The 13429-nt window shown below is 43.1% G+C and overlaps 1 protein-coding gene across 5 annotated transcripts in view; it reads left to right on the top strand.

Moving 5' to 3' along the window:
- The window catches only part of tcirg1b (T cell immune regulator 1, ATPase H+ transporting V0 subunit a3b), a 40091-nt gene that overhangs the window by 5052 nt on the left and 21610 nt on the right, over positions 1 to 13429 (top strand). For all 5 annotated transcript variants that reach the window (XR_014599567.1, XR_014599568.1, XR_014599569.1 and 2 more), the window contains 9 exons: positions 1486 to 1634; positions 4112 to 4207; positions 4317 to 4378; positions 5410 to 5536; positions 7383 to 7468; positions 8242 to 8335; positions 9018 to 9230; positions 10274 to 10424; positions 12132 to 12271. Coding sequence is in view for 2 of the 5 variants with exons in the window: in XM_084041937.1 (XP_083898063.1) it covers positions 1486 to 1634; positions 4112 to 4207; positions 4317 to 4378; positions 5410 to 5536; positions 7383 to 7468; positions 8242 to 8335; positions 9018 to 9230; positions 10274 to 10424; positions 12132 to 12271 (1118 nt within the window). In the remaining 3 variants the exon portion in view is untranslated. The remainder of the gene's footprint in view (positions 1 to 1485; positions 1635 to 4111; positions 4208 to 4316; positions 4379 to 5409; positions 5537 to 7382; positions 7469 to 8241; positions 8336 to 9017; positions 9231 to 10273; positions 10425 to 12131; positions 12272 to 13429) is intronic.

A 13429-nucleotide genomic window follows, 5' to 3' on the forward strand; every position in this document is an offset into this window, starting at 1 on the left:
TATATATATCCTTATCTACTATATATATCCTTTATATATCCTCATCTACTATATATATCCTATATACAATCCTTTATATATATCCTTATCTACTATATATATCCTTATCTACTATATATATCCTTATCTACTATATATATCCTATATACAATCCTTTATATATCCTTATCTACTATATATATCCTATATACAATCCTTTATATATCCTTATCTACTATATATATCCTATATACAATCCTTTATATATCCTTATCTACTATATATATCCTATATACAATCCTTTATATATCCTTATCTACTATATATATCCTTATCTACTATATATATCCTTATCTACTATATATATCCTTATCTACTATATATATCCTATATACAATCCTTTATATATCCTTATCTACTATATATATCCTTATCTACTATATATATCCTTATCTACTATATATATCCTTATCTACTATATATATCCTATATACAATCCTTTATATGTCCTTATCTACTATATATATCCTTATCTACTATATATGTCCTTATCTACTATATATATCCTTATCTACTATATATATCCTTATCTACTAAATATATCCTTATCTACTATATATATCCTTATCTACTATATATATCCTTATATACTATATATATCCTTATCTACTATATATATCCTTATCTACTATATATATCCTATATACAATCCTTTATATATCCTTATCTACTATATATATATCCTATATGCAATCCTTTATATATCCTTATCTACTATATATATCCTAACATACTCTTTAAAAGGCAAATAGAATAAATAAGCACTTCATAGTCTTACTAAAGGTAACAGTGCTATTCATTGAATAAAACAGTGGGTGAAATGAGCTCCACATGTAGTTATTTCAGGGAAAGGGAAGAAGAATGTTTAAAAAATATTCACATTTGTTCAATAATTCCTTGAAAATATCAGATCTACCACGAGGCGTTGTGAGCTTGTAGATCGACATAGCTGATGTATATAGAGGGGCCTGAAAGGCCCTCCTTAAAGGCCTCACCGTGGATTTGTTGGGCTTCTTCCTTACAGAAGACACAGGCTGGGGCGTTAACCCATACTTCACTCTCTCTCTCACTCACTCACTCACTCACTCACTCACACACACACACACACACACACACACACACACACACACACACACACACACACACACACACACACACACACACACACACACACACACACACACACACACACACACACACACACACACACACACACACACTAACCCATACTGCTCATTTCGGGTGTCAACCGTCTCTCCTGTGTGTGTGTGTGTGTGTGTGTGTGTGTGTGTGTGTGTGTGTGTGTGTGTGTGTGTGTGTGTGTGTGTGTGTGTGTGTGTGTGTGTGTGTGTGTGTGTGTGTGTGTGTGTGTGTGTGTGTGTGTGTGTGTGTGTGTGTGTGTGTATATATATAAACTGATCTACTCTGTGTGTCTTTTTTTTCCAGCGTTCCTGGAACAGGAAATCAAGCGCTCGTTGTCCCCGCCCCTCCGGGGCCCCCTCCCGGCCCCCTGCCCCATCCCCGCGTCCCCCCAACCCCGAGAGCTGATCACCATAGAAGAAGAGAGCGAGAGGCTGGCCAGAGAACTGAGAGAGGTGAGATATAATAATAAAGACCAGAAGACCTGGTTCTGCCAGACCCAGGCTACGTGTCAGCATGTGTCTATGCCCATGTATGGACGGAAGGGGGACAAAGGGGGCGTGTCCATGTATGGAGAAAACAGGTACAAAGCCTCATGTAAGCCCCACCCCTTGGGTCTGGCAACAACAAGACCAGGAGAATGAAGTTCTAGTATGTAACACACCTACAAACCACTTTATAACGTCCATATATGGGCATGTTTTCTACCTGTTTCCTCCATACATGGGCAAAAAAAAGGTTTGGTCCTCTTTGTCCTTAGGCCCCAGCCATAAAAGTCTGTCCCCCTTCCGTCCATACATGGGCATGTTTGTTTTCTACCTGTTTTCTCAACATCTGCACACACTCTGCACACACAAGTGACATTTGGTGTGTAGTTGTTTGTGTACAGGCTAGACCAGCAAACCTTCCAGTCTGATTACATTCACCTGAATATTCCCTTATGCCTATTTACTTATGCCAGTGCCTGAGCTTAATCTGAATGGCCGGACTTCGCTTGTGTGTGCAGAGTGTGTGCAGATGTTGAGAAAACAGGTACAAAACATGACCATGTACAGCGGGGCAAAAAAGTATTTAGTCAGCCACCATTGTGCAAGTTCTCCCACTTAAAAAGATGAGAGAGGCCTGTAATTTTCATCATAGTTATACATCAACTATGAGAGACAAAATTAGGAAAAAAATACAGAAAATCACATTGTCTGATTTTTAAAGAATTTATTTGCAAATTATGAGGAAAATAAGTATTTGGTCAATAACAAAAGTTCATCCCAATACTTTGTTATATACCCTTTGTTGGCAATGACAGAGGTCAAACGTTTTCTGTAAGTCTTCACAAGGTTACCACACACTGTTGCTGGTATGTTGGCCCATTCCTCCATGCAGATCTCCTCTAGAGCAGTGATGTTTCGGGGCTGCCGCTGGGCAACACAGACTTTCAACTCCCTCCAAAGTTTTTCTATGGGTTTGAGATCTGGAGACTGGCTAGGCCACTCCAGGACCTTGAAATGCTTCTTACGAAGCCACTCCTTCGTTGCCCGGGCGGTGTGTTTGGGATCATGGTCATGCTGAAAGACCTAGCCACGTTTCATCTTCAATGCCCTTGCTGATGGAAGGAGGTTTTCACTCAAAATCTCACGATACATGGCCCCATTCATTATTCCCTTTGCACGGATCAGTCGTCCTGGTCCCTTTGCAGAAAAACAGCCCCAAAGCATTATGTTTCCACCCCCATGCTTCACAGTAGGTATGGTGTTCTTTGGTTGCAACTCAGCATTCTTTCTCCTCCAAACACGAGAAGTTGAGTTTCTACCAAAAAGTTCTATTTTGGTTTCATCTGACCATATGACATTCTCCCAATCCTCTTCTGGATCATCCAAATGCTCTCTAGCAAACCTCAGACGGGCCTGGACATCTACTGGCTTAAGCAGGGGGACACGTCTGGCACTACAGGATTTGAGTCCCTGGTTCTGGGATTTTTGCTCACCGTTCTTAAAAAAAAAAAAAAAAAAATTGATCCTACGGGGTGAGATCTTGCATGGAGGAATGGGCCAACATACCAGCAACAGTGCGTGGTAACCTTGTGAAGACTTACAGAAAACGTTTGACCTCTGTCATTGCCAACAAAGGGTATATAACAAAGTATTGAGATGAACTTTTGTTATTGACGAAAAACTTATTTTCCTCATAATTTGCAAATAAATTCTTTAAAAATCAGACAATGTGATTTTCTGGATTTTTTTTCCTAATTTTGTCTCTCATAGTTGATGTATAACTATGATGAAAATTACAGGCCTCTCTCATCTTTTTAAGTGGGAGAACTTGCACAATGGTGGCTGACTAAATCCTTTTTTGCCCCACTGTATGGACGAAAGGGGCACAGACTTTTCTGGCTGGGACCTAAGGACAAAGGGGGGGCATGCCCATGTATGGACGAAACGGGTACAGAGCCTCATGTAAGCCGTACCCTTTGGGTCTGGCAAAAATACTAATTTACACTCATTAATTTAACACTAGCCAGAGTCACCCCTCTGTGTAACAAAACAAGGGAACCAGGAGACCTGGTACTGCCAGACCCCTAGTGGTTGAAATCTGAATGGCCGGACTTCGCATGACGTGTGTGCAGAGGAAAAGAAAAGAGGAAAAAAAGCAGAGGAAAAGAAAAGAGGGACCGACCGACCGACAAAGCCTCATGTAGGCCGACCCCCTGGGTCTGGCAAAGAACAGTAAATTAGACCCCGGCATTTACTGTCCTGTTTCTATTCCATGTTCATCTGGAAGGTTCTACAGAGCTTAGTATATGAACAGGTTGATAATCACTCTGTACTGATCGTGTGTGTGTGTGTGTGTGTGTGTGTGTGTGTGTGTGTGTGTGTGTGTGTGTGTGTGTGTGTGTGTGTGTGTGTGTGTGTGTGTGTGTGTGTGTGTGTGTGTCTAGGTCTCCAGGAACAGAGACAGTCTCAGAGCTCAGTTGACTCAGCTGTCTCAGTACCAGAGTGTTCTGACCCAGACTCACTGTCTGACAGGCTCACAGGTAATAAGAACTACAACCCCCACCACCATACAGTGTCATATAAGAACTACAACTCCCGTTATACAACCGTGTGTGTGTGTGTGTGTGTGTGTGTGTGTCTGTCTCACAGGCGGGACCACCAGCCCTGGAGAATCAAGGACTGTTTGATAATCGACAAGATGTTCACCTCAGGTAACACACACACACACACACACACACACACACACACACACACACACACACACACACACACACACACACACACACACACACACACACACACACACACACACACACACACACACACACACACACACACACAGGGAAAGCATACAGGGACACAGATATTGTAGTAGCAGTAAAGGTACTCATGGATAATGTCCTCATGATACAACATGTCACTCAGTACTCCATGGGCACAAGTAGCAGCGGCTCCGCCTCTGGCAGCAGAGACAGAACAATACTTTAAGCAGCCTTTCTGCCTGGTCTTTGGGCTTCCATCCCAAGTTGTAGAAACCCTCCATGACCAGTCCGTGGGTATCTATGTCCTATAGGCTGGAGTCTTGCACTGCTGCTTGGTGTTAAAGCTCTCTCTGTAGTTGTTCTCATGGACCTGGAAGTCCTATTGCTGTTCCTACAGCGGACGGACACACCGCTGGAAGGCCAGCGGGTCTATTGTCTCTCTTCTGGTAGCTGTTCACAGGAGGGAGGGTGTGTGTAGAAGGATGTGTAGTTCTAGACTGTGTATAGAAGGATGTGTAGTTCTAGACTGTGTATAGAAGGATGTGTAGTTCTAGACTGTGTATAGAAGGATGTGTAGTTCTAGACTGTATAGAAGGATGTGTAGTTCTAGACTGTGTATAGAAGGATGTGTAGTTCTAGACTGTGTATAGAAGGATGTGTAGTTCTAGACTGTGTATAGAAGGATGTGTAGTTCTAGTACCACAATCTTCCTCACACACCCTATTCAATTCCACATCGTAACACACACAATAAATTGCACAGACACAATCGTCTGCAGTTTTTGATTTTATTTAGTTCAGCTCAGGTTCATTCAACACAGTTCTGAACAGTTAACACACTTCACAACACAGTTCTGAACAGTTAACACACTTCACAACACAGTTCTGAACAGTAACATAAGCTTCATAAGGCCTCTCTCTCTCTGTAGTTTCATAAGGTCTCTCTCTCTCTGTAGTTTCATAAGGTCTCTCTCTCTGTAGTTTCGTAGCAGGTGTGGTTCACCCATGGAAGGTTCCTTCATTCGAGCGCTTGCTGTGGAGGGCGTGTCGAGGTTACATCATCGTTGACTTCAGACCCATGGAGGATCGACCAGAGACCAGCGAAACGGTATGAGTGGACCCTTCACCTCACACCTTTTAAAAATGTTGTTTTAGGGAAGAGAGAAGAGTCTAGGACGTGTGGAGCGTTGTCCAGAGTGTTTTAGAGAAGAGAGAAGAGTCTAGGACGTGTGGAGCGTTGTCCAGAGTGTTTTAGAGAAGAGAGAAGAGTCTAGGACGTGTGGAGCGTTGTCCAGGGTGTTTTAGAGAAGAGAGAAGAGTCTAGGACGTGTGGAGCGTTGTCCAGAGTGTTTTAGAGAAGAGAGAAGAGTCTAGGACGTGTGGAGCGTTGTCCAGGGTGTTTTAGAGAAGAGAGAAGAGTCTAGGACGTGTGGAGCGTTGTCCAGAGTGTTTTAGAGAAGAGAGAAGAGTCTAGGACGTGTGGAGCGTTGTCCAGAGTGTTTTAGAGAAGAGAGAAGAGTCTAGGACGTGTGGAGCGTTGTCCAGAGTGTTTTAGAGAAGAGAGAAGAGTCTAGGACGCGTGGAGCGTTGTCCAGAGTGTTTTAGAGAAGAGAAGAGTCTAGGACGTGTGGAGCGTTGTCCAGAGTGTTTTAGAGAAGAGAAGAGTCTAGGACGTGTGGAGCGTTGTCCAGAGTGTTTTAGAGAAGAGAGAAGAGTCTAGAACGTGTCGAGTGTTGTCCAGAGTGTTTTAGAGAAGAGAGAAGAGTCTAGGACGTGTGGAGCGTTGTCCAGAGTGTTTTAGAGAAGAGAGAAGAGTCTAGGACGTGTGGAGCGTTGTCCAGAGTGTTTTAGAGAAGAGAGAAGAGTCTAGGACGTGTGGAGCGTTGTCCAGAGTGTTTTAGAAAAGAGAAGAGTCTAGGACGTGTGGAGCGTTGTCCAGAGTGTTTTAGAGAAGAGAAGAGTCTAGGACGTGTGGAGCGTTGTCCAGAGTGTTTTGAGAAGAGAGAAGAGTCTAGGATGTGTGGAGCGTTGTCCAGAGTGTTTTAGAGAAGAGAGAAGAGTCTAGGATGTGTGGAGCGTTGTCCAGAGTGTTTTAGAGAAGAGAGAAGAGTCTAGGACGTGTGGAGCGTTGTCCAGGGTGTTTTAGAGAAGAGAGAAGAGTCAAGGACGTGTGGAGCGTTGTCCAGAGTGTTTTAGAGAAGAGAAGAGTCTAGGACGTGTGGAGCGTTGTCCAAAGTGTTTTAGAGAAGAGAGAAGAGTCTAGAACGTGTCGAGCGTTGTCCAGGGTGTTTTAGAGAAGAGAGAAGAGTCTAGGACGTGTGGAGCGTTGTCCAGGGTGTTTTAGAGAAGAGAGAAGAGTCTAGGACGTGTGGAGCGTTGTCCAGAGTGTTTTAGAGAAGAGAAGAGTCTAGGACGTGTGGAGCGTTGTCCAAAGTGTTTTAGAGAAGAGAGAAGAGTCTAGAACGTGTCGAGCGTTGTCCAGGGTGTTTTAGAGAAGAGAGAAGAGTCTAGGACGTGTGGAGCGTTGTCCAGGGTGTTTTAGAGAAGAGAGAAGAGTCTAGGACGTGTGGAGCGTTGTCCAGGGTGTTTTAGAGAAGAGAGAAGAGTCTAGGACGTGTGGAGCGTTGTCCAGAGTGTTTTAGAGAAGAGAGAAGAGTCTAGGACGTGTGGAGCGTTGTCCAGAGTGTTTTAGAGAAGAGAGAAGAGTCTAGGACGTGTGGAGCGTTGTCCAGAGTGTTTTAGAGAAGAGAGAAGAGTCTAGGACGTGTGGAGCGTTGTCCAGAGTGTTTTAGAGAAGAGAGAAGAGTCTAGGACGTGTGGAGCGTTGTCCAGAGTGTTTTAGAGAGTATTGGGTGTTATCTATCCTGCCTCAGAAGAATACAGTTTATTAGTAGTTACACTGTAACCACTAGTAATGTTTGATTGGTTGATGTTTGTGATTGGTTGACATGCAGGAGGAGGAGCCAGTGCAGTGGACGGTCTTCCTCATCTCCTATTGGGGCGACCAGATTGGACAGAAAGTCTCCAAGATCTGTGATTGGTGGGTGCCGTTGCTGTGGCAACGTTCAGTTCAGTTCATTTTTATTTTGGGATATCGGACACGTTAATCACCATGTTTTACATGATGTTACTTTATATACATTTAGTTAATCACCATGTTTTACATGTTGTTACTTTATATACATTTAGTTAATCACCATGTTTTACATGTTGTTACTTTATATACATTTAGTTAATCACCATGTTTTACATGATGTTACTTTATATACATTTAGTTAATCACCATGTTTTACATGATGTTACTTTATATACATTTAGTTAATCACCATGTTTTACATGTTGTTACTTTATATACATTTAGTTAATCACCATGTTTTACATGTTGTTACTTTATATACATTTAGTTAATCACCATGTTTTACATGATGTTACTTTATATACATTTAGTTAATCACCATGTTTTACATGTTGTTACTTTATATACATTTAGTTAATCACCATGTTTTACATGATGTTACTTTATATACATTTAGTTAATCACCATGTTTTACATGTTGTTACTTTATATACATTTAGTTAATCACCATGTTTTACATGTTGTTACTTTATATACATTTAGTTAATCACCATGTTTTACATGTTGCAGCTTTGTCCAAGTGTCACATGACTTAGTTTGTTGAGGAAACCTTTCCTCTGATTAACGTTTTGAACTTCTTTTCTCTCTCTCTCTCTCACACACACACACACACACACACACACACACACACACACACACACACACACACACACACACACACACACACACACACACAGCTTCCGCACACAGACCTTCACGTACCCAGAGAGCACAGCTGACAGAGAGGAGATCCTCCAGGGGCTGCAAGGCAGGATAGAAGACATCAGATCTGTAAGTTTATTATTATTGTCTAGTGTTGTGGCTGTGGGTGGAGGTGTTTAGTCACATATGAGGGCATTGAGAGCATTGAGAGCAAAGTCACATTGACTATTTTGAAGACCAATCCCATGTTTAGTTGTTTAACCCTGTCCTCTACCCTGAGCCAGTGAGTGGGAAAAAGGTGACCCCAGGCCGAGGAGCAGTCCAATCACTTAGTGTTTGTGTGAAGGATAATAACTATAACTAGAAAATGTGCTCCTCGGAGCACAAGTCTCCGCCAGCAGAACCGTGCTATCAACTGTCATCAACTGTGATATCAGTTTGTACTGGAATGTACTGTCCTTGATTAATCCTGTCTAAGCTATTTATATTACGTATTGTGATGACACCAGTGTGTCTACATAATGTATTGCTCTGCCATTTCTCAGCCATTTCGTGATTATTCCTGTCTTACCTCACTTTGAAAGAGACCAAGACTCTTTCAAAGTGACACATCTATTTATAGGCCGCTATACGTCATGCGTCTCACTAGCCAATCAGAGCACACTCTTTCAACGTATTGTCACGTGTCACGTGAGGCTTGACCAATGTTAGCTTGGCCGAGGGGGGGGGGACGGAAAGTGAAAACATAGTCTCCTGGCGGAGACAATAACTGTATAATAACTATAATAACTGTATAATAATGTCCTCTCAGGTCCTCTCTCAGACAGAAGCCTTCCTCCAGCAGCTCCTGGTACGAGCGGTGGCGGTGCTGCCTCAGTGGAAGGTTCGAGTCCAGAAGTGTAAAGCGGTTCAGACGGTCTTGAACCTCTGCAGTCCCTCTGTCACCGATAAGTGTCTGATCGCTGAGGCCTGGTGTCCTGTCAGCAAACTACCTGAACTACAGAGTGCCCTAAGAGAGGGAGGGGTAAATATAAACTACCTGAACTACAGAGTGTTCTAAGAGAGGGAGGGGTAAATATAAACTACCTGAACTACAGAGTGCTCTGAGAGAGGGAGGGGTAAATATAAACTACCTGAACTACAGAGTGCTCTGAGAGAGGGAGGGGTAAATATAAACTACCTGAACTACAGAGTGCCCTGAGAGAGGGAGGGGTAAATATAAACTACCTGAACTACAGAGTGCCCTGAGAGAGGGAGGGGTAAATATAAACTACCTGAACTACAGAGTGTCTGAGAGAGGGAGGGGTAAATATAAACTACCTGAACTACAGAGTGTTCTTAGAGAGGGAGGGGTAAATATAAACTACCTGAACTACAGAGTGCCCTAAGAGAGGGAGGGGTAAATATAAACTACCTGAACTACACAGTGTTCTTAGAGAGGGAGGGGTAAATATAAACTACCTGAACTACAGAGTGCCCTAAGAGAGGGAGGGGTAAATATAAACTACAGAGTGTCTGAGAGAGGGAGGGGTAAATATAAACTACCTGAACTACAGAGTGCTCTGAGAGAGGGAGGGGTAAATATAAACTACCTGAACTACAGAGTGCCCTGAGAGAGGGAGGGGTAAATATAAACTACCTGAACTACAGAGTGCCCTAAGAGAGGGAGGGGTAAATATAAACTACAGAGTGCTCTGAGAGAGGGAGGGGTAAATATAAACTACCTGAACTACAGAGTGCTCTGAGAGAGGGAGGGGTAAATATAAACTACCTGAACTACAGAGTGCTCTGAGAGAGGGAGGGGTAAATATAAACTACAGAGTGCTCTGAGAGAGGGAGGGGTAAATATAAACTACCTGAACTACAGAGTGCTCTGAGAGAGGGAGGGGTAAATATAAACTACCTGAACTACAGAGTGCCCTTTGTTATGACCATGGCCTAGGGGAACCAGGGAACATAGCAAAAACAAGGGAGACGCAGTGTAAAAAGTATACTTAATATTTATTAAAGAAAGACAGTATCATTTTAAATATGACTAAAACTTCATTCAATCATTCTCTCCATCAGAGGAAGAGTGGAAGTGGGGTGGACTCCTTCTACAACCGCCTGCCCTCCTCCACCCCTCCCCCCACCCTGTTCCCCATCAACTCCTTCACCTCAGGCTTCCAGAACATCGTAGACGCTTACGGAGTGGCCAGTTACCGAGAGGTCAACCCAGGTACTGTTAGCCTAGCCACATGCTACCGAGAGGTCAACCCAGGTACTGTTACTGTTAGCCTAGCCACATGCTACCTAGAGGTCAACCCAGGTACTGTTAGCCTAGCCACATGCTACCTAGAGGTCAACCCAATGTGCACCACCGAGGTCCGTTAGAACGTTGTACTGCAGCTGTCAATGCAATCCCTATGAGAGACATATTAAAATACTGTAATTTCACTGGTTAACTACTTAGACTGTAGCGTTTGTTTTTGTTCTAATAAAGTGTCCCATTTGTTTTATTTGTCCTTTTTAATGTGACATATCTGCCTTCACACAACATACTATAATATACAGGGGTGCACATAACCTTTTTGGTTAGGTCTCAGAAGAGCACCTGGAGATGTTACTTGGTGCGCGCCAAATAAATGGGGGGGGGGGGGTTTCTTCACGCCGTTTGGTGCCCCCACCAAGGTTGGAGCCCTGTGCTGCTTTTATCCGCCAGATAAGGACGTTCACGGCATATTTTGCACCATTACGGTGCGTTCATCATCGGTGACGAGTGCCTGTAACAGCTGCTGCTGGCTGCGAGTCGCAGCGTGTCTGTGTGTCAGGATGCCTCGATATCCAGGCTTTTATTTTTTATTTTTGCTAAAATATAAAAGCTTTGAAATTCCTGTCCCAGCTGTTGGTACGCAAAAGCGCGTCGTCTGATGTGCCGCACAGAATTTATTTTGCCGATGCATGTGCACCAGTTATGTAACTAACCCCTGATAATATACTGATAATATAATATACACCCCTGATAATATACTCCATCAGTGTGTCAAAAGTTCTAGCATCTAAAGTGTAAGTGTTGGTCTCATGGTATATACGTCACAGACACATCCCTTAATGTTTTCAATAAGATCATGTATCATTTTTATAGGCTATTTATTTTGGACAATTATCCAAACAGCATCTTGGAAGATTATTTGTATATTAATACTATAACCTGGAGAATTCACTAAGTAGTTTAAAATGTCAGGATATGTCACTCCTCCATTTAGTTAGGTTATTTCCCCAACTTACATTCAGGCAAGTTAACACAACAACGGTAATTAAACCCACACGTTTTAATTCTTCATGTACCGTCTGAGCTCTGCGGTAAGTAGAACATTAATATAAGCCTGTGAGATGATCAAAATATAGACGTGAACAAAGTCAGTCAGGATTGGGATGAGAATTGAGGTCAGCGCTCGTAAAGACAGTGATGTCACTGATATGTGACTCTGTGTCTGTCTGCCGTCTCCCCTCTGCTGTGTTAACATTATGGGTAACACATTCAATTGACAAATTAAATGTGAAACACATCAACTATTGAATGTGAAACACAGAAGATATGTTGATAAAGACACTCTATACATTTGGAAACATATTCTTTTCCAACTCTATATCGTCTCCAGTTCATGTAGGATCATTTTAGAAGTAGTCTAACTCTCATATTAATCTCATAGGGATTGCATTGACAGCTGCAGTACATGGTTCTAATGGACCTTGTGTGGGTGAACTGTCTCAATAGTGGGCGTGTATTTTATAGTCCCTGTGTCTCTATAGGAGAGTGTTCTGAGCTTCTGAACCATTTCTTATCAATCTAAATTGGCAACTTAAAATGTTGATGTCCTCACAAGTATAGTAATACAAATCTGTGTGTGTGTGTGTGTGTGTGTGTGTGTGTGTGTGTGTGTAGCGGTGTACACCATCATCACCTTCCCCTTCCTGTTTGCGGTGATGTTCGGTGACGTGGGTCATGGTCTCCTGATGACCCTGGCTGCTCTGTGGATGGTCCTAGAGGAGAGGGACCCCAAGCTGAGGAACAGCACTAACGAGGTATACACACACACACACACACACACACACACACACACACACACACACACACACACACACACACACACACACACACACACACACACACACACACACACACACAGACAGCCATTAGGGTTGCCAGCCAGGACGGCCCGTATTTTGACCTAAAGAGGCATTCCGTAGAGGACGTCTCTTGTCCCGGGTAAAGGGAAGATGCATAATAAAATATATTTCTTCCTGTGCGTGCGCCAGGCAGTGCATCTGTCTGCCTGCCTTTGTGTGCTGTATGCAAAGGGCGCTAGGACCCTGGGGGTGCAGCTCGCGTGCGTGCGTGTGCTTATGTGAGATTTCCTCATTGATGTGTATGGAGAAACGTGCGCTGTGCTGGCCACGCCGTGAGCGTGGAAGAGCTGATAGAGAGAAATGCCCCGCCCTTCTAAATGAAAATACTTTGTTCTTAAAACAAACAGTCAGAAGAACATCTGTGTGAAGCCTGTGAGTGAGATGTGTGTCAGAGCCTTCTGTGAGTGACATGTGTGTCAGAGCCTTCTGTGAGTGACATGTGTCAGAGCCTTCTGTGAGTGAGATGTGTCAGAGCCTTCTGTGAGTGAGATGTGTGTCAGAGCCTTCTGTGAGTGAGATGTGTGTCAGAGCCTTCTGAATCTGTGCCTTGTGTCACACAGACTCTGTAGCACCACGTTAGAACTCTATCTAACGCTCTGGACCAGAGCTATGTATGTCAGAGAGAGGTTTATAACATGTTAGAACTCTATCTAACACTATGGACCAGAGCTATGTATGTCAGAGAGAGGTTTATAACATGTTAGAACTCTCTCTAACACTATGGACCAGAGCTATGTATGTCAGAGAGAGGTTTATAACATGTTAGAACTCTATCTAACGCTCTGGACCAGAGCTATGTATGTCAGAGAGAGGTTTATAACATGTTAGAACTCTCTCTAACACTATGGACCAGAGCTATGTATGTCAGAGAGAGGTTTATAACATGTTAGAACTCTATCTAACACTATGGACCAGAGCTATGTATGTCAGAGAGAGGTTTATAACATGCTGGCACAGACATACTCAAGCGGGCGACACAAAATAAAGGTGCCTCTAACATTGCTCTACTGAAAACAAGTTGCTGCATGTGAGCTTATGTTAGTATATCATACT

Source organism: Gymnoscopelus microlampas (assembly GCF_963454915.1).
Source record: "Gymnoscopelus microlampas genome assembly, chromosome: 18".
Lineage (NCBI taxonomy): Eukaryota > Metazoa > Chordata > Actinopteri > Myctophiformes > Myctophidae > Gymnoscopelus > Gymnoscopelus microlampas.